The sequence below is a fragment of the Drosophila arizonae genome, chromosome 3 (assembly GCF_054131065.1).
Source record: "Drosophila arizonae isolate 15081-1271.41 chromosome 3, UAZ_ARI_1.0, whole genome shotgun sequence".
In the NCBI taxonomy this organism is placed as follows: domain Eukaryota; kingdom Metazoa; phylum Arthropoda; class Insecta; order Diptera; family Drosophilidae; genus Drosophila; species Drosophila arizonae.
Window position 1 is genome coordinate 9940863 of NC_142923.1, and position 20347 is coordinate 9961209.

Sequence of the window (20347 nt, forward strand, 5' to 3'; positions counted from 1 at the left end):
ATCACACTGGACAAACTATTCTCAAACAATATATCGATAACAAGTTGATTATCCCTCTATTCGACTTATCGGCTTGTATTTAATACGCGCAATTTAAGCGTCGTTTTGTTTACGTTTTTGTTTGGAATAAAATAATACATAAAACAGTAGCAATGGATTTCAATCAGAGTACCTACAATGTGGAGTTTTTTAACTTCACGCCAGAGCAGATAGCTGCTGAAAGTAGGTGGTACAAAACACAATAAACGAGTTTCTAAACAGTTTGATATTTTTTCTTAGGGGACAGTCTAGTTCTAGCGCTCATCGGCCGGGCTGTAAAGACGACAATTCAGAAAATTGAAACGCCAGCTACAACTGCACTATTGGACCAGAGTAAGGATGCTGTCATTCGCCTAATGATGCAAGCCTGTCAGCCAAAACTTGATGGCCTGCGTGAAATGGATAAAGTCTATTTTGAAGTGCCTCCACATGTACTGCAGATCAAAGACTTTGAGCTGGAACAGCGGTTCACTAGCGAAGAGGAAGAGGCAAAGGCTGCACAGGTCAAACAGCTGAAGCTGCGTTATCGCCAGGTTGTTGCCTTTTAATATCTGTTAATCTTTGTACAATAGTAATAATAATTACTTTAACATTTCCAGAACTTGGCTATGCTGGCTGAGCTAAAGGCAGAGGAGGATAAGTACAGAGACATAGAGCCGCTCGTGCAACAGGAGCTGGAGATGCATAAGCAAATTTATGCTGCTTGTGCGAATTCCGACATCAAAAAGATATACAAATTCGCGATGCGTGTGGCCAAAGATCAGAAACTCTTGTAGGTTGCTCCTAATCATGCTTTCTAAACATTAAGTATTTTACGTTTAAGCAGTATGATAGTTATATGTCTATAGTTATGAATACAATCAAGTCTATATCTGTATTGTTATATTTCTATGTAAGTATATTTTTGCCAATTCAAAAATCTTATCAATTATTGAAGTCCAAACATTAAATTAAAACTCTTAGCATTCTAATATAATAACTATTCTGTCTTTCGAGCTTCTACTGTACTCTATCTTCAAAACAAAACTATAATTCCCAACGAACAGCGTCATTTGCATGCACTTTTAGTTGGGCATTCTAATTATATTGTTAAATGTGTAATGTAAAAACGACAGAAAATAGTTTGTATATATTCAGCATATATATATATACATTTGTTTGTATTTAAGATATATATAACAAATTATGTAGACATATGTTGAACTAGGAATTCACTGAATATATTCCTACTATGCCATATACCTAATTGTAATGTACAAAAGATAATTTTATTTCCGAATTGGCAATTGTTCAGCCTACATATCACTCTTTCTGTAGAAAACATGTTCTCTTAAGCTTAAATTTTTTTCTTGCAATACTTAACACAGATTTGTTTGGCTTTTAGTACATCCAAGAGGCACTGCTTGGGTAGCTACATTATAGAGCTGTCATAGGAACAAACCCAAACTATTTGGGATTTCGAAATGTACTAAGCATTTGTTAATACAAGCTCTACTATAAATAGACCCATATCTTATATATTGCAATAGTTTATTATGGGATATATCATATATGAAATCCCAAAGCTCTGTCTATCATCTATTGGTCTGCAAGTGTATTCATCCAATCGACATTACGTATATCAGTTTTCTCTCTTGTTTCTTAAGCTATAAGTGAATTTAATTGAATACACGCATTTCCTATATATAAATATATATCTATATACATATGTATGTATAAATAACATATATGTACATGTCTATGTATTCATTCTCGTAGATTTAAAGTTTGACCTGTGTGCATGTGTGTGTTGATTGTAGTTCGTCTATTTTTGACGCACTGCCTCGGATGCGTCTGCGTGTCCAGTGCGTCGCCAATAGTTCAACAGCCGTTGAGGATGCTGCAAACTGGGGTTTCGTTTGCTTTGCTTTGGTTTTTGCCACACGGCTAGCTGCAGAGCACTGAGCAGGCAACTAAACAAATCGTAGCAGCGACTGCCGCCTGTCATGGCAGAGAATCTGGGCTATTTATATAGTCGGGCGACATTTTTGTATTTCGCTTTTCGCTTTCGCATTTTATTTTTATTGTTTTGCGTGCAAAAACAAAAATGCAAAAAGTGCCACAGAAATAAAGCAGGCGAAAGATTCGCCGAGTTGCGTTATTAATAAAAGCAGCGCTGCTTTGGTTGGGGCTTTGGGCGCTGGTCGGTCGGTCGGTCGTTCTATGCTGCGGATCGGTTTGCCCCGGCTGCATTTATTCGCATTTGGCTCTTACGTACGTGGAGTTGCACGTCGGAGGAGCAGATCAAAAACTAAATAGATATATTTGAGGTAATCTCTTGATAATTTTATGTAATATTTTAATACATATGTATATAAATATATATCTATATGAATATACTTTAGAAACTCGCCATGAATGTGGAGAAGCTGAAGAGACTGCAGGCGCAGGTGCGCATCGGTGGCAAAGGCACGCCCCGTCGCAAAAAGAAGGTCATGCACCAGACGGCGGCCACCGATGACAAGAAGCTGCAGAGCTCGTTGAAGAAGCTCTCGGTGAGCACCATACCCGGCATCGAGGAGGTCAACATCATCAAGGATGACCTCACGGTCATACACTTCAACAATCCCAAGGCCCAGGCCTCGCTCTCAGCGAACACCTTTGCCGTCACGGGTCACGGCGAAATGAAGAAGGTTGTCGAAATGCTGCCAGAGATTCTGCCACAGCTCGGTCAAGAGACGGTTGTGCAGCTGCGCATGTATGCCAACTCCATGTCCAACAACCAAAAGTCCACTGATAGCGGCACAGCGACAGCTCAGGCGGCCGACGATGATGACGACGTGCCCGACTTGGTGGGCGACTTCGATGAGGTGGCCAAGCAGGAGGCTGCAGCTGCGGGCAAGGATCAGCAGCCAAAGCCTGCCACAGAGAAGCCCCAGGATGCAAAGAAGGCGAACAAGCAAGTGGACAACAAGCAAGCACAGCAACCCAGCAAACAGGAGCGCAAGAAGCAGCAACAACAACAGCAACAGAAGCAGCAGCAACAACAGCAGCAGCAGCAACAACAGCAGCAGCAACCAGAGCAACAGCAACAACATCAGCAGCAGCAACCACAACAGAAGCCCAACAATACGAATGAGAAGCCCAAGGATAAACAGGACAATAAGAAAGGCCAGCCCAAGAAGCAGGAGACAGCAGAAAAGAAGGACGAGCCGCAGAACAATAAGCAAAAGGATCAGTTGGATGCTATTAAGACGGAGGTCAAACCAGCAGCCGTTGCTGTAGATAATCAAAAGGTGGAAGCGAAGAAATCAACTCCTGAGCCAAAAATTCAACCCGCTTCAGCACCGCAACCAGCTCCAGCTGCTAAGACCAATACAGCGCCAGCTATAACATTGGCCCAAATTGTAGCTGCTGAGCCGCTCAAGCCCGTGGAAGAGAAAAAAGCTGAGCAGCCAGTTGAGCAAAAGCCAGCGCCAGCGCCAGCTCCAGCAAAAACGGAGGTGAAGATAGACGCCACCAAGCAGGAGCCGAAAACAGTTGCTGCACCGGAGCCTAAGCCAAAGGAAGCCAGCCCTCTGCAGGCCGCTCCACCCAAGCAGTCAACAACTAAGCAAGTGACACCACCACCTGCAAAGCAGATTTCGCCGCCAGCTGAGGCTAAAACTCCAGTGGAGCAATTGAAACAACAGCCAGCTGCAGCCAAAGCGCAGCAGGAGAAGAAATCGGAAAATAAGAAAGGTGCAGCTCCATCACAAGCTCAAAAACAAGCCAAGCAAGTGACGCCTCAACCGGCAAAGCAAGTGACGCCCCCAGCAACTCCTGCTGCTGCTCCACCTGAAACAGCTGCAGTGGTCTCTGCTCCATCAGCAACAGCTGCAGTACCAGCGCCAGTAGGTTCTGCTACTGCTATTCCCTTCGCAGTGCAGCCAGCAGCATCTGCAGCACAAGCCGCAACTCAACCTACAGCAGCTCCAGCTCCACAAGCAGCACCATCAGCAGCTCCAACCCCAATAGTAGCATCATTAGCAGCTCCGGCTTCAAATCCTATCGCAGCTCCACCAGCACCTCTAGCTCCAGCTTCAGCTCCAGTAGTAGCACCAACAGCAGCAGCAATAGCGCCTGTTACTGCACCAGCCACAGCTGCTCCGACTGTTGCACCTGAACAAAAAACAGCAGCTCCAGCAACAACACCGGGACAGAAACCAGTAGCAGCTCCAACAACTCCCCTTGCAGCATTAGCTCCAGCTACTCCACCAGTAAAAGCCGCTCCCCTAGCAGCTCCAGCTACTCCACCAGCAACTACTGGTCCAACAGCAGCTCCAGCTACTCCACCAGCAACTGCTGGTCCAACAGCAGCTCCAGCTACTTCACCAGCAGCCGCTGCTTCCCCAGCAGCTCCAGCTACGCCACCAGCAACTGCTGGTCCTACAGTAGTTCCAGCTACTCCACCAACAGCCGCTGCTCCCCCAGCAGCTCCAGCTACTTCACTAGCAACAGCTTCTCCCACAGCAGCTCCAGCAACTCCACCAGTAGCTCCTGCACAAAAACAAGTAGCTCCACCCAATAATAAAAAGCAGGACACAGCCCAAAAGCCAAAGCAGCAACAACAGCAACAGGGAAAGCCTACCCAAACACAACCACAAGGTCAAAAGCAATCGCAAGCGAACTCGGGTGGCAACAAACCACAACAGCAGAAGCAACCACAACAGGCCAAGCCCGCGGTTGCACCCAAACCAGAAACTCAAGCTTCCAAGCCAGGTGGTCCAAAACCTACAAATGCTCAGCAGCAGCAGCAGCAGGGCAAGGGAAACAAGGCTTCGCCACCAAAACAGCAACCAGCTGGTGCTAAAACGAATCCTCAACAACAGCAGCAAAAGGCTGGTGGACAGAACGATGGCAAACCGAAGACACCGGCCAACACGCCCAATTCGCAGGCCTCGCCCAAGGCGTCGCCATCGCCTAAAGCGGGTGCTTCGCCCAAGACGGCCTCCCCAAAAGCAGGCACACCAACGACCCCTACTGCAGCTCCTGGCGGTGGCGCCAACTAAATATGATTTCAGTGCATTTTCAAAAATTAACGTTCGGCGAAGATGAAGAAGCAGAATGATGGACAGTATGCCGCACATGCGACTCTGCAACTTATCGATAAAGCCGATGCGATTTTATTTTGTGACGATTACGTTTTCTATCGAAAAATAAACATTTTAAAACAAAAACCTTATGACCTGTATCAATCAGCAATTATTGCTGCTTGCGCGACGGAGCAGCTTGCTCACCTTGATTGGGCTGCTCAGGATTCAGCTTCCACATGGCATAGTTCAATGTAGTGGCAAATCCCAGCCAGGCCATGTATGGCAAAAACAAAAGACCGGCCGTCTGATTGATGCGATAGAAGAGCAGTCCACATGCGCCTGCCGTTGCCGTCAGCGCAACAATGTCAATAAGCCCCTATGGGTGGCATTGAATAGATAAGGAATAGAACACTAAGTCAACTACAAAGCTTCCACTTACGCCCTTAATGCTATGCTTGCCAAAGAATATCGGAGTCCACGCCCAGTTCAGCGCCAGCTGTGTGCCATAGGCGATCAAGGGCAACTGGGCATCACCGCTGAAGCCGCCGCCGTCGCGCCACACCAGGTAAGAAGCATAGCCCATGCCAGCGTACAGTGATGTCCAAACGGGAGCAAATACCCAGTTTGGCGGCCTGAACGATGGAAAGTTTAGATTGGCATACCAGTTCTTCAAATGATTGCGCGTCAATCGGCCATTTATCATGCCTCCTAGATTTGGCAAGATGACCGCACCCGCAATTCTCAATGCAGTTTTAGTTGTGTTTTCTTCAGCCATTTTTCGTACGTTGCTCTTCCAATGCTGCACTCCACTCGATTGTAACTGCTTGTTTCTAGCTAGCTAATGCGTCGCAATGGAAAAATGAAAAAGTTGCCGGTGATTTCATATGTACAAACAAATATACACACAGCAACATAGGCACATATGTATGTAGTATATCCAACGTGCGTGTGCGATAGTGTGTGTGCATTTTATAGCTGTATACTGGCACATTGTCTTTGCTTGTGTGAATAAGTGTGATCGCAAATAATGGACTTTTGCACTGTTACACTGTTCAGCAAAATATTTGAATTTGCAATGTACATATGTAAATTGTGATGAAATTATATGGGTTGGTATTTCGATATATTTTTATCATTTTTTGTTAATAATAAATTAAAATAGCATAAAACAAAGGTAAATAATTAACCTTTTCTGGTTATACATATAAACATTTTAGTGGGACAAAAATCCCGTGATATAATATACATATATAGAAATATATTAACAATTTAAACCCTTTTTACTTTATAACAATACATATATATTAAATTAATATTTTCAGACTGGTATAATATTTTAATTATTCAAATTTGAGGTAACATTTATTTATTTCTTGCTTTATTTTGTTGAGCGATGTAATTTGTTTTCAAGCGATCATGTGCGTAGAATTACAGAGGGGCTATCAAGCGTAAATCTGATTGAGAAGATGTAATTAGTTTACTGATTGCATTATATATACATATGTAGTTGTTTTTCAAGTATTTCAACAATTACTATTTTTATACTAATTGCAATATAATTTATCCAGGGCTGCAGCAACACGAAGGAGCAGTCATGGCAACCGTTGTCTGTTGTGGCCGTCGGCTTGTTGGGCAAACAACGACAAGTGGAAAGGATACCAAAAAGCAAATATAAAAGATGACACTCTATTTTGATACAAAAATAGAGTTCCTGGACTCGGACGCAGTGAGCACCATCAGTAGCTGGCATCCCAATGAGCCGCTCTTCGCAGTTGCCTCGTATAGCCAGGAGCGCGGAGGCAGTGTGACCATATTTGCAGATACCGTAAGTGGCACCTGAATTGGAATACTTGTACAAATTTTGAATAGCCTGTTTTCTAGGGTGAGCCACAAAGGGATGTCACTTATCCAGTCCACGCCACCTCACAAGCAACTGCTATGTGCTGGCATCCGGAGAAGGCGTTGCTAGCCACTGGCTGGGAGCATGGTGACATACACGTCTGGTTTGCCGGTCATCGAGAATTCGCCAGCGTCAGTGGGCCACACAAGGCGGCCATAGTTTTGCTGGAATTCAGCGAGCAAGGCGGCCGCATGGTGACTGCGGATGCAATGGGCTTGGTCACCGGTTGGCGCTGCGATGGCCAATATCAGTTCCTTACCATGTTCTCGCACGATCTACGCGAGGTCCTGTTTTTGGTCTGCTTTCGCCGCACGGTCGAGAGCGAGGTGCGCGAGGAGATGGCGAGTCTAGCCAAGGCAGCAGTAGCAGGCGATGAGAATGCGCTGGACACTCTCACCAATTGGCGACCACGCACAGCTGCGCGCGGACACTCGGGCGTGCGGGACAATCACTGCTTCTATGCGTGCACGCAGGGTGGCGTGGCTTACTACATCAATCAAGGCGGGAGCTGCAGCGAAGTGCTGAAAGGCGGATCGCACCAGCCATGCATCATGCAAATGCTGTGGCATCCCAAGAAGTATGTGAGAGTAATCCTAGCTGGCTCTGGTTTAATACGTTTTCTTTTCTTTAAGGGATGCAGTCATTTGCCTGCTAGATGACTTGACCATCATGCTATACCTGGTCGAGTCCACGGGCATATTGACGGAGTTGGATCGCGTAAAGCTGAGCGGGCGGGGCACGGGCAAGCATGGTGCCATTGCTTGGGCGGGCAACAGCTTGGCCATAATCACGGGCGATTTGTCCGTGCGCATCTGGGACATTGAGCGCAGTGACAATTACCTGCTTAAAATGGATTTGCCCAGCTCCAGTGTGCAGAGCGTTGGCTCATCGCTGCCTAGCTTAGGCAACGGACTGACGGCCACCTCCTCCTCAAACAACAATGCGTTCTTCAGTCATGAGAACAGCGTGGAGAGCAACAGCAATAATAATCTGCCACGCAAGATGTCCAAGTATGCGCAGCTAAACTCCAATGAGATCTTCACGTGCCTCGCTTACAGCAACACCAATCAGACCCTTTGCGCGGCCACCAATCTGGGCAATCTGTATACTTGGAAGCGCACAGTTAGCTGCTTTGTCAGCGCACCAGAGGATGCCTGGCAGTTGGGCAGCATTTCCTCGCTGTCCCGTCAGGGTGCCATCAAGAGCTGCATCTGGGGCTACAATGAGCTGGCCAAGCCGTGCATTCTAGTCAACTGCTTATCGAGTGTGTTCATGCTCAAGGAGCAGCCTCTGCTGGCCTGCCATACGCGCAGCCTGTGGGCAGTGCAGAACTCGGCCAAGTGTATCCAGCTGACGCACTGCAGCGGACGCCAATGCACAGTCGAGGTGGACTTTTCGGTAACTGCGCTGGCTCTGAATGAGCTTAGCTTGGTCGTAAGCAATGGACGCTCCATATCCTCCTACAGTTTGCAGAAAATTGAGAAGAGCCTGGATGAATTCGATGAGATTTTGGAAGCATCCGGCGCGGCTTCTACGGCATCAGTGAAGAGCTCGCCGGCATTGAATGTGAGATTGATGCAAACTTTTGTCGCCGAGTGTCTCAACTTGTGCCTGCACAACCAAAACATCTTTTGCCTGAGCTCCAGCGATATTGTTGTCTATTCCGTTGGAGGCGTTGTGCTCCATCGAATACTGGGCAACGATATAGAGGGAAAAATCATCGGCATGGATCTGACGGGCTGCTATCTGTCCGTATTCACGATGAATGGCTATGTCAAGGCGTACGATGTAACCCGGCATGACCCGAAGCTGTTGTTTCCTAGCAAGTCGGGACACGAGATCTTCGATGACTTCGGCGAGTTCATCTTGGTCAAATGCAACAGCTTGGGCAGTCACCTGGCCCTGATAATTGCCAACAGTAGCTTCACTCCGTGCGCTGCCATCTACTGCTGGGACTTTGAGCGCAATAATCTCTTCGAGCACGATCTGGTGAAGCTTGAGTCCGAGACCAGCAGCAAGTCCAGTCTAGCTGTGCGACTCTTCTGGGACACGGAAGAGCCACGCCTTCTCGCTGTCGAGATCAAGTCGATGGTGATGCAAACCCAAAAGCCCAGCCGGCAGCAGCCAACTCCCAGTCACTATGTGGAGTCACAGGTGCTGGTCATGTTCTACTCGGAGAAGAACGAATGCAAGCTGAATGTGCTCGAGACGCAGTCGATGAGTGCTGGCGCTCAGCTGCTCAATCTGTGCGTGCCCAGCGTTGTCTGTCTGCAGGTGAATGCAGTGCAGGAACAGCCGCTGAAGGATTTCGCCGATCTGCAGCATTGCGATGCCAACACCCGGAAGCAGGTGCTCAACTTTAGTTTGCACGTGGCCGAGGGTCAAATGGATTTGGCCTTTCGATGCGTTCGCTCCATTCAGTCCAAGGTCATCTGGACTAATCTAGCTAAGATGTGTGTACACACAAATCGTCTGGATGTGGCCAAGGTGTGCATGGGCCACTTGGAGCAGGCCCGGTCTGTGCGCGCCTTGCGCCAGGCCATGGAGGACGATGATCTCGAGCTGGAGGCTAAAGTAGCCGTGCTGGCCATTGAGCTGGGCATGATCGAAGAGGCCAAGGAGCTATACAAACGCTGCAAGCGTTACGACCTACTCAACAAGCTGCTCCAGTCCACTGGCCAGCTGGACGAGGCGCTTCAAGTGGCCGAGGTGGATGACCGTATACATCTGAAGCATACGTATTACCAGAAGGCTCAGGCTCTGCGCGAACGAGGCGACATCAAGGGCGCCCTGGAGTACTACGAGAAGACACAGAATCCTGTGCAAAATATAACACAGCTGCTGCTGGAAAATCCCATGGCCATGCAGCGTTATATACAGACCACCACAGATCCCAAGATGCTCAAGTGGTGGGGTCAGTATGTGGAGAGCTCTGGTGATATGGATGCCGCATTGGCTGTCTACAGCAAGGCCGAGGATTGGTTCTCGCAGGTGAAGATACTCTGCTATCTGGGCAAGATCTCTAAGGCGGATGCTATTGCCAGGCAGTCGGGTGATCGTGCCGCTTGCTATCATCTGGGCAGGCACTACGAGAATGTGGGCAAATTCCAGGAAGCCATCATGTTTTATACTCGTGCACAGACCTTCAGCAATGCCATACGCATCTGCAAGGAGAACGACTTCCAGGAGGAGCTGTGGACGGTGGCCAGCTCATCGCGCAGCAGAGACAAGGCCATCGCAGCGGCCTACTTCGAGGAGTGCGGAAATTTCAAGTATGCCGTTGAGCTCTACCATCGTGCGGGTATGCTCCACAAGGCACTGGAAATGGCGTTCGAGTCGCAGCAGCCGGAGATTTTGGAGATAATAGCCACAGAGCTGAGCGCCGAGTCGGATGCGGAGCTGATCAATCGCTGTGCGGACTTTTTCGCCAGCATCGAACAGTACCAGAAGGCGGTACAATTGCTGGCTAAGACAAAGCATCTGGAGCGGGCCTTGAACATTTGCGTGGAGAAGGGTGTGCCGGTCACAGAGGAGCTGGCAGACATGCTGACGCCCGGCAAAGGTGACTTCGACGAGGTGACACGCACCGGCATCCTCGTAAAGCTGGGCGAGCTGCTGCAACAGCAAGGCGACTATCACAGCGCCACCAAGAAGTTTACACAGGCCGGCGACAAGGTGCGCGCCATGAAATCCCTGCTCAAGTCCGGCAACACCGACAAGATCATCTTCTTTGCGACCATGTCACGCCAGCGGGAAATCTACATCATGGCCGCCAACTATCTGCAGGCGCTCGACTGGCAGAGCGATGGCAACATCCTGAAGCACATCATCAGCTTCTATGGCAAGGCGCAGGCATACGATTCGCTGGCCAATTTCTATGCCATTTGCGCACAGATCGAGATCGAGGAGTATCAGGACTATGAAAAAGCCCTGACAGCCATGCAGGAGGCATCCAAGTGTCTGGAGAAGCTTAGCCATGCCCAGCACGCCTACAACAATCTTCAACGCACTATCGCAGATGTCAAGACCATTCTGGAGATGCAGCAGGCGCTGCGTGCGGGCGATAATCAATTCGTAATTGGAGCATGTCGCAACATGTTAAGTAAGTTGATCCAGAGAGATTATAGAATCATTTCTCTGTAGCAATTAAATCTAATTTCAATCAACGTTCATAAATTAGAGTAGTATATACATATATTTATGGCTTGCTATTCTTTTCTATTGTCAGTCAAGCCCGAGCAACCGCCCATCCGTCACTCCCACATATTGGCGATGCTGGTGCGCGCCTTGGTCTATGCGAAACAGTATTCCGAGGCTGGGCGAGCCCTCAAGGAGTTGGCCGTCAAAGACAGTTCGTGGAGCGCCTCTGGCTTGGTGGATAGAGCCCTGGTGCAGCGAGTAGCCAAGGAATGTGATTTGGATTTTGACCTCATCTGGAATTCGGGTCGTCAAGTGACCGCCTCGACAACGGCAACGGCAGCAACCACGATCTCAATGACAACAACCAACACGACGAGCACAAACAGCGATGACGAGGCCGATGACGAGGAAATCAGAGAAGAGCTACACTGAACTAGCTATGTTCATAGTTAGCTGCAATTCATGGTTTGCTATGAGTAATGATAGGAAGCCACGATAATCTATAAGTTTCAACAGTCTATGAATAGCCTATCGTACGACAGGCCCAACATTATCAGCAAATGTGTTTAATTCGTAATTTCCCTTAGTATATTGCACTTTAAATAAAACTGAATGAGGCTGATTGAAAAAAAAAATACATAAAAAACTGTGCTTTTCTTAAAAAGTTTATAGATACACTAGGCTATTCTATACATATATCCGATAGACTTTCACTTACATTTGCTATCTAGCAATATAACATCTTTAATTTTGCAGCTCTACAAGTTGAGTTAACCTAGGTCTAACTTATAAACAATGGATATACATATATATGTATATATACAAATCATATCTTCTATTTATTCCCTTAAGAAAATAAACATCAATTACATTCTATTTTACAGGGTATTACTCATAAGGTAAGCAAATTAATAATAACTTAGGCAACGATATAATTAGTACAATGTAGAGCACTCATAATTCCGATCGCCAATTTATGAATGAGCAATCGGAATATCTTAAGATTACATGAGCTTTCACCCATATAGCGATACTCGCGGCAAAACAAAAAAAGAAACAACAATACAAAACAACTAAGAGAAGCTAAACAAATGGTTATGAATGAAATCTTACGTATAGTAAAAGCTCTCTATACAACAGGTCTACTATACGTACGTTTGTATATGTATATATCTGTATCTCGTATCTCCCCCACACAAAAAGCGAAAATAAATACAATATTTCGTGGCGCCGTGATTATGTGGCTGAAGAGAAGTGAAGGGCGCGTGTCATAGTCGCTTGTATGATTCATATGCATTAAATGCGTCCTACACTATGAAATCAGAATTGTTTCTCGGAATTACGAGCTGAATTCAACTAATTTCAATAGAGCAATCGTCTATTTGTTGGGCGATCCGCATACAACGATTGTATACTAAAGAAAAACAGAAGAGAAGAGAAAGCTCAATTGCAAAGCTTAACTTGGAAGCTTTATTACAGTTCAAGATTTTTCTAGCTTTTTACTCTGCACTTCGTACTATTCAAATTGATTACGTTGAATTTTGAAATCGAATTTTGCTTTTAGTTTATGACTTAAAGACTCTTCCAGAATTAAATATATATACAGTATATACTTGCTTTTTACTTCATAGCTCAAAATAATAATAGAAAATAACATAAATATGAAAATCAATCAAAATTGTGTACAGTTTTATACATTTTCATATTTATATTTATTTAATTATTTATTTAATAATATAATTACATATTATATTATGTTGATAGAAGGAAATTTGTAACTCTAAAGGTTTGACCAGTGTAAAATGTTAATATTCGTAATTATTGGCGGCATCGCCGCCGGCATTGCGGGTCTCGTGTCATCATGTTGGGCTCGCAAGATTTGGGATATATTGTATTTGGACGTGTAATGAACGATTCCTATGAATGAATGAATGAGCTGACTAACAACCGCGCAGCACTTAGCAGCAGCAGGCGATCACCATCGACCTATTGGAATAATTTTGAGATATTTTCAAAGCAAAATACGAGCAACGGCGATCGGATGCCCAATAGTAGCGATAGTCGACCGAAAGAGTCATACGGGTTTTCCAGGAATTATGACGAGCTATAAGTGCGACTGTGAGAGCGAGCGAAACGAACGTAGTATGAATGAATGAATTTATTCAGCAGCCGGCCAAACGACCTTACCCCCCACTCCCTACGCACCTCTCGCCTATTGCCAGCACAGCTTTGCTCAAGCTGTAGTTGAGAAACCTGTGCCTGGGGAACTCCATGACGTGCTCTCCTTATTTGCTTGTTTGTTTATTTGTGCGCCCGCATGGCCGGCATGACTCACTCGACTCAACTGACGACGTCACCGTCGACGAGCGTAGATAACGAAGAATCGCGACTCGAGAGAGAGAGAGAGCTTTTTCAGCTTTACGAATTACTTGCGATCCCCCTAGCGAATGGCATGCAATGCGCGATTGCCGATACGTTTAGACTGGCTAATTGACCAGCGTGCCTAAACAAAATGAGCAGCGCAACATGCGCGAAAAAGAGAGAGGAAGAGTGAGCCAGAGAGCGGGAGCTTGAGAGCGAAAGCTTTTTGGCGTTGACGCTGTTGATTTCGTCACGACTTATCGTGGTTCAATTTTCGCCGATCATTAACTTGTCATACGCGAACCTGTGCGGATGCTCGCCGATCGCAGCGTAACGGTTATTGCAAACAATTTTCCATAGCTGCGATTTTCCACTGTGTTAACTGAATTCGAACCGGCTTTGAATTACTTAAAATTTCCGAAACCCCCTGTCCCTAATCTAAATAAACGGTGTTTAACGCGCGCGTGCATATGAAGAGAATTAATAGAAGAAAATAACAAATAAAATAATATAGTGTGAATCACCGCGCTGATTTTTATTAAATCCTAAGTCCGTTCACTAAGCGAAGCGGACCTTGTCTTGTGTTTTTCCATCGTCCCAACAATGACGAGCTCAATGATAATCGAGATAAATACTCTAAGCTGCAGCTGATATTGTGCAGTGCCCCAGTGTTTCAGTGTTTCAGTGTGTCGTCAGTTCCATGGCCATTCTGCGCAGCCAGATCGAGACTTGTAATATAAACCAAAAGATAGACAGTCGCGTGTGTGGCGCACTGTGGTCAGTGCTGGTGCCGAGCTCGAATGCCATGCACCAAGATGCCCGACCCAAAGGTGTCGGTGCATCATCAGCTACCTCCAAAGCGACAACGGCCGTCGAAGCGGCGGCGAAACATGCGGCTGATCATCATCGACGGCAACGACGACGTCGACGCAGCAGCAGCAGCAGCACAGCTGCTTCATCCAGCTCGGATACAGATTCAGACAGCTCCACAAGCAGCAGCACCAGCAGCACCAGTACAACCAGCAGTAACAACAACAGCACCAGTAGAAGGAGCGCCAGCAGGCACAGCTCTCCTTTGCCAGCTGCGCAGTTGTCTTCATCGCTCGTTGCCTCCCGCCCGCCATCGCCTACGCCAGCAGCTGCGCCAGTCGGCTCCGATACGGAGAGTGAACCAGGCTCACCTGTGTTGGTACCCGTGGATCCGCATGCTTGGACCACCGAGGACATTGCCAGCTGGGTGAAGTGGCTGACGCGTAAGTTCAAAATCGAGCCGGAACCAGACATCACCCGCTTTCCCAAAGATGGCAAGGAGCTGTGCCAGCTGAGCCGCGCCGATTTCTGGGTTTGTGCCGGCTCCAGGCGCGGCGGCATCCTGCTGGCCAAACACTTCGCCTTCAGTCTCTACCATGCCACCGGCAGGGAGACGAGTCCCATGCTCAACGAGAACGAGCCAAGTAAGTGAAGGTGTTTATTACTCTTATTTTCGGCATAATCTATGGCCACATAAATCTGATCTGTCCAGATTGAGTTGCTTGTAATTGGCTGCACGTCGTCAATTCCCACCGGCACGTTTAAGGTCAAACAATATATAGAGCAGCCAGGCAGCAGCAGCTGCTATCAGCTGCTCTGCTATCCTCTGGTCCTTCTTTGTGGTCGGTCAGGCATCAATTGAATCCTTTTTGCCGTACGCGCAGTGCTAACTAATGGCAACTGATTAAGATGTGGAGGCGCTGATAGCAACGTTACTTATGTCCCTCATTGATTGTTTTTTTCACACCCAACACCAAACGAAATGGCTGGGCTATTGATAAAGGCGTGAAATTAATGCCAACCGGGAGTGGGAATTCGTAAAGGGGCTGGAGTGCATATAGTATATATATGGGTGTGTGGGTGGGTGGTTGGCATGGGCATGGGTGGATTAAGTCAAGTACAATGTGAACTCTTGCCAGTCAGGATTAACCTGACTTTTAATTATATATATACACTACAGTAGTACTTCGGTAGCTTGAACTTGAACAGGCTTGAATTATATACAAATTGAATACTAATAATAATTGAAATAGTACTTAATGAATTTAGTTTGTACATAAAATACGATCGGATAGTTTTCAAACTGTTCTATATATTCTATAATATCTAACCAGATGCATAGGAAGGAGGTGTAGCCTATATTATAAACTGTTTATCCTTGTTCAGTACCGACAGGCAAATCGACAGCTCTCCGTCCCTCCGTCTGTCGTTCGTTTACGTGTGTTTGAATACGTCAACCTCAAAGATTTATGATTTCCATGGAATGAATTAAATTTTATATTAATTCTGACTTCTGTGAGCAAATTTCCTTTATGTACGTCAGCATATTTCGATTTCAGCTCTTTATATTTTGTACAATATATATATATGCACGTGTATATACATATACACATATACACAAATATTTATTTATTTATTTTTCTATTTGATTGTCAATTTATTATCAAAAGAGCAATAGAACTTATAAAAAAGAAAAAGAAAAGAAATTGTATAAATTTAATGATACCCAGTTTCACTCCCCACTTAAGCCAACATTTTTGCCTTTTCTTCCAAATTTCTCAAGTTCGATAATAATTTATTTGTTGGTTTGAAAATCAATCCCAAGCGTCGAACCCATTGCCATTCAAATGTTATATTTTAATACTTTTTCGAAAAGCTGCTAATCCATAAATGCAAGATTTTTATTGCTAAGCTGAAGCTGATCTACAGAAGAAAATGTTTTAATTAGCGGGCTGGCACTGTATTAAGTATGTCTATATATTTATATACTTGCACCTGTTCGGGCGGCATCCTTTGGTTGTGCCCCATAAACGTAAATCTCTCGAAAGTATGCAACACTTTTTCTCGCCGCCTGCTCGACGGTTATTAACTTAGGGGCGTGAGCGTGTGTGGGTGGGTGGGCGTTGCTGCGCTTCGAGTGATGAACTTAATAATAAACGATGTAAATATGATAATTTCTCACAGGATGTGGCATCTAATAATAAAATCAAAATAATCCCCGCCAAGCGCCAAGCGCCGACGCGCAAAAGTCGCAAAGTCAGAAAAGTCAACACGAGCGAAAAGCAGGAGTCAGGACTCCTGCCAACTGACAACGGCACAGCGGGCGGCGAAATCTGTGGGTGGAGTACAATGATAGTCGGTCGGAGGGTCGCTTGGCTAGCTGGCCGGGTGGGGCAGGAAAATATTCAATTCGTTGCATCCTTCCTGAGATTTGACATTGGTATATGTTAAGGAGTCGCTGTGTCTCTGCCAGTTTAATTGATTTGTTTTTTATGCCAAAGAGGATTACATGTTGTTCTGCCAGAGCTTACAGCTGAACTACACCCAAAGCGAGTGTGAGAGTGGCGGGGGAGGGGCAGGCGCTGAGCTGGGCGAGGGTTGAGTGGCTGCACGTGGCCCTTTGTGACTTTTGGTCCAGCATTTACCACCAACTGCGCAGGTGAGCTGCGCCTCGGTATTGCTCGCGTCTAGATAGCTATACATCTATATAACATCCCATGCTATATATGTACCTTTGTGTGTATATGTATGTCTTTTCATATAGCGCATGGAGCAGTGGGCGCCGCTTTGTTTGGCAGCAGTTGCCGCATGGAGTTCGCCCGAAACAGTTCGCACTTTTGCGCTCTGACCTTAAGAAAATTAAAAAAAAAAATTATAAATAAATTGTAATCCGTTTAACAAGAATCACGAACAAATATTCAGCTTTTAATAAATATAGTAAATAATCGTAAAGTGAAGCAAAGACATAAAAAAAGCCAGATCACATACACAGAAAAATAAATAATAATAAAAGAAATAATTTCAATTTGGGTCAATTCCGCGCAAGCAAATATTGTATATATATATTTGTTATACAATTGAATTTTTCTGGGAATATGTCGCTATAAAGTTTCTTGTGTTTCCAAACGATAAAGTGCTTCAGTTCCAGGCACAATGAGCGTCAGCGTCGACGTCGGCGTCATGTGGCGCCTCTCGGAGGATTTGAATAGACGCTTCGGGCTGCGCATGCAGCCTGCACCGCCGGCAACACATCATCCGCACCACCATACGACCGTGCATCATTATCACCATCAGCACCACCATCATGGCCATGCTGCTGGCACCACGCATAGCGGCCATAGTTCCATGATCTTCAATGGTAAAGCATATGGCATTTCCGGACACGAATTGGCATAAGAATAGAAATACCAAAAGCTTGATAGAATTTGAGGAAGCAAATTCCGATCTCTTGCTTGCTCACTTGATCTCGCGCTCTCCCTCTCTCTCTCTCTTTCCACGTTTGTCGCTCTCTTTCTGTCTCTTTATTCGTGCGCGTCTTTTAGCGGAACTGTCTTCTCCTGACCATGAGTCACCTGGAATTATGTTGATTGCAGCCGACAATTTTTTCATATGAGGGAAACTTTTTGAATACCCTAGGCAGATAGCAAATTGATACGTTGATACATTGATACGATATATATATATAGTATAGATAGCCTAACTTTGTAGTTTTTAGATTGATATATTGATAGATTCGATCATGTTGAATATTATAATAAAGTATACTATATAATGTTTTATGAATGACAAAAAGTTAATGTTGTATATATCCAAGCGTAAATTATAGTACGGCAGAGTCGAGTACACAGGGAGTATAGTATATAGTGTCAGTATTAATCGGCAATAATGCAATATTGTTGCCTACGTTCGTCCGATCTTAATGGTGCTACCCAGCTTAGAACTTTTTGTAAGATTTAGAATCGTATATATATTATTTTAATAAATAGCCCACTCGTTTAAAATAGATAAATATCAATTAGATATTAACATATGAATATCAAAGACCGAAATAGATAGTACAAATATTTAATATCAATATCTTTCTGTTATAAAGCAGTTGAATATACATATACTTGATTAATAAATCTTACCTCAATCTGATCATTTAAATTAATTAAATTTTGTTAATTTTCATTAAATATTTTAAGCACTATTAACAGTTTAAGACCTAAGATTCAATAGACAGTAAAAAAACAGAAATAAATAAAAAAATAAAATTTAGACATTAATTATAAATATTTATTTTCTTAATATTAAAATTTATTACGTTGCATGACAATGATTATTTCTGTGAATACTCAAATAGGTTTACAAATTCTCGGCTAACCTTTAGGTATATCAAATCAAGTTTACAAGTCCTCTAGCTGTTAGCTAGCTACTCAGTTTTACAGTGCAACTGCTATAGGGTATCTTTAGCCTAGTCGACCGTTGGCACCTGCTTGGGAGCCTGTTCTAGGCCTTTCACGTCCGCTGATGGCGGGAATATCCCAAGCTCTAGCTTGAGGATTTATGTGTATTTGCGGTGGTTTTTCTGTGGAATCGGGCCTGGTCGGCTTATGGTCTTTCATTTGGTTTGCATGCCACGTTACCAACGCCTTGTCCAGGCAGCAACCACCCCGCCCGACCGCGCAGCCATTGACCAGCAAATCTCGTTTGATGCGAGTTTAAGCGTCCGCTCCCTCTCACTGCTGTTGTCTGTCTCTTAATGTTTGCGTGTGTGTGTGTGTGTGTGCATATATAAATTGCCGTATGTATCTGTTGCCTGATTGTCTGTTTGTCTCTGTTTGCGCTTTTTTCTTTTTTAGATCCATATCAGCTGCTGAACGCTGCCTCGCACCGATTGGTCGCTCAGGGCTCGGGCGGGCAGATACAGTTATGGCAATTTCTGTTGGAGCTGCTCGCTGATTCGTCGAACGCCAACTGCATCAGCTGGGAGGGCCAATCGGGCGAGTTCCGGCTCATCGATCCGGACGAGGTGGCCAAGCGCTGGGGCGAGCGCAAGGCCAAGCCAAACATGAACTACGACAAGCTGAGCAGAGCTTTGCGGTAAGTCACCACGAACTAGACCAACAATTCCAGCTCTCTGAGTCATACCACAAACAAGTTTTCAATTCTATTTGCCATTTGATTTGTTTTTCATCTCTTTTGCAGCTATTACTACGACAAGAATATCATGACCAAGGTGCACGGCAAGCGGTATGCGTACAAATTTGATTTTCATGGCCTGATGGCCGCTTGCCAGGCGCAGGCACAGGGCTGTGATCCGGCCAGCAGCATGATTAGTTCCTATAAGCATCATCATCATCATCATTCGCATCCACATGCCGCCGCTGGCGGTGGCCCACATGCGCTGCCCGCACAGCATCTGCCGCACCACTTGGCGCATCATTCCCATCATGGCCATCATTCGCATGTGCATCCTCATCCGCATCAGTTGCTGCATCCGCATGCCGCTGCCGCCGCCGCCGCTGCAGCCGCTGGAGAGCTCGCATCGCCGGCTTCGAATTGCTCCAGTTTGGGATTCCCGTCGCCCTCGACAGCCTCGTCGCTGCCCTCGCCTGCCCAGGTGTCGTCCGTATTTTCTGGCCCGGGCGGTTATACAAACGTCGCGCCAACGGGCTCCACGGCGGGCTCCAGCCAGTCGCCAGAGCAGGAGCCCAGGGCATCCACAGCCTCCGCCAATGTGACCTATGAGCAGCGAATTTAATTGCAATGGCAAATGGCCAACCCCAATTTGTCAGGGGTTGATTTTTTATGTGGGGCGGGGGGTCGGGCTTGCGCAAGTGCCGCCCGCTGCGCACAAGCCGAGCCAGTTGCCGTATCTCCATCTCGCTCTGGCCGCCAGGGGTCACACTGTAAAAAGGTCATTTCGCTTAATTCCAGCTACTTTTGGTTTAATTACGTAATTTCTCATATGTGATAAATACATGGAGCAATGCAACCAACAAAAAAAAAAAAAAAAAAAAAAAACAAAAAGTTAAGGAAAAGGAAGCAATACATGTAG

The 20347-nt window shown here is 45.6% G+C and overlaps 5 protein-coding genes across 7 annotated transcripts; 4 read left to right on the forward strand and 1 right to left on the reverse strand.

Annotated features, from left to right (window-relative positions):
* The first annotated feature begins 8 nt into the window (after positions 1 to 8).
* Mis12 (kinetochore protein mis12) lies at positions 9 to 1285 on the forward strand. The gene is made up of 3 exons (XM_018001549.2): positions 9 to 222; positions 280 to 572; positions 639 to 1285. The coding sequence occupies exons 1-3, from the start codon at positions 153 to 155 to the stop codon at positions 813 to 815; spliced, it is 540 nt and encodes a 179-aa protein (XP_017857038.1). The 5' UTR covers positions 9 to 152; the 3' UTR covers positions 816 to 1285.
* Positions 1286 to 2081: 796 nt separating this feature from the next.
* On the forward strand, positions 2082 to 5237 carry uncNacbeta (uncharacterized nascent polypeptide-associated complex beta subunit). The gene is made up of 2 exons (XM_089465221.1): positions 2082 to 2348; positions 2424 to 5237. Exon 2 carries the CDS (start codon positions 2433 to 2435, stop codon positions 5067 to 5069), a length of 2637 nt encoding a protein of 878 aa, XP_089321347.1. The 5' UTR covers positions 2082 to 2348; positions 2424 to 2432; the 3' UTR covers positions 5070 to 5237.
* Tspo (Translocator protein) lies at positions 5086 to 5970 on the reverse strand. 2 transcript variants are annotated; one of them, XM_018003010.2, is made up of 3 exons: positions 5533 to 5970; positions 5298 to 5469; positions 5086 to 5206 (listed from the first exon to the last, which is right to left on the reverse strand). In XM_018003010.2, exons 1-3 carry the CDS (start codon positions 5866 to 5868, stop codon positions 5184 to 5186), a joined length of 531 nt encoding a protein of 176 aa, XP_017858499.1. In that variant the 5' UTR covers positions 5869 to 5970; the 3' UTR covers positions 5086 to 5183. The 2 variants fall into 2 exon arrangements, with proteins under 2 accessions (XP_017858499.1, XP_017858498.1); XM_018003009.2 differs by having other exon boundaries at positions 5086 to 5469; positions 5533 to 5969.
* A 104-nt stretch (positions 5971 to 6074) lies between these two features.
* Positions 6075 to 11776, forward strand: rempA (intraflagellar transport protein rempA). Of its 2 annotated transcripts, XM_089465220.1 has the most exons (5): positions 6075 to 6202; positions 6662 to 6918; positions 6975 to 7570; positions 7626 to 11095; positions 11222 to 11776. In XM_089465220.1, exons 2-5 carry the CDS (start codon positions 6772 to 6774, stop codon positions 11563 to 11565), a joined length of 4557 nt encoding a protein of 1518 aa, XP_089321346.1. In that variant the 5' UTR covers positions 6075 to 6202; positions 6662 to 6771; the 3' UTR covers positions 11566 to 11776. The 2 variants fall into 2 exon arrangements, with proteins under 2 accessions (XP_089321346.1, XP_017858488.1); XM_018002999.2 differs by lacking the exon at positions 6075 to 6202 and having other exon boundaries at positions 6230 to 6918.
* Positions 11777 to 13672: 1896 nt separating this feature from the next.
* On the forward strand, positions 13673 to 20338 carry Ets21C (Ets at 21C). The gene is made up of 3 exons (XM_018003002.2): positions 13673 to 14948; positions 19149 to 19389; positions 19495 to 20338. Exons 1-3 carry the CDS (start codon positions 14195 to 14197, stop codon positions 20048 to 20050), a joined length of 1551 nt encoding a protein of 516 aa, XP_017858491.2. The 5' UTR covers positions 13673 to 14194; the 3' UTR covers positions 20051 to 20338.
* Positions 20339 to 20347: the final 9 nt, after the last annotated feature.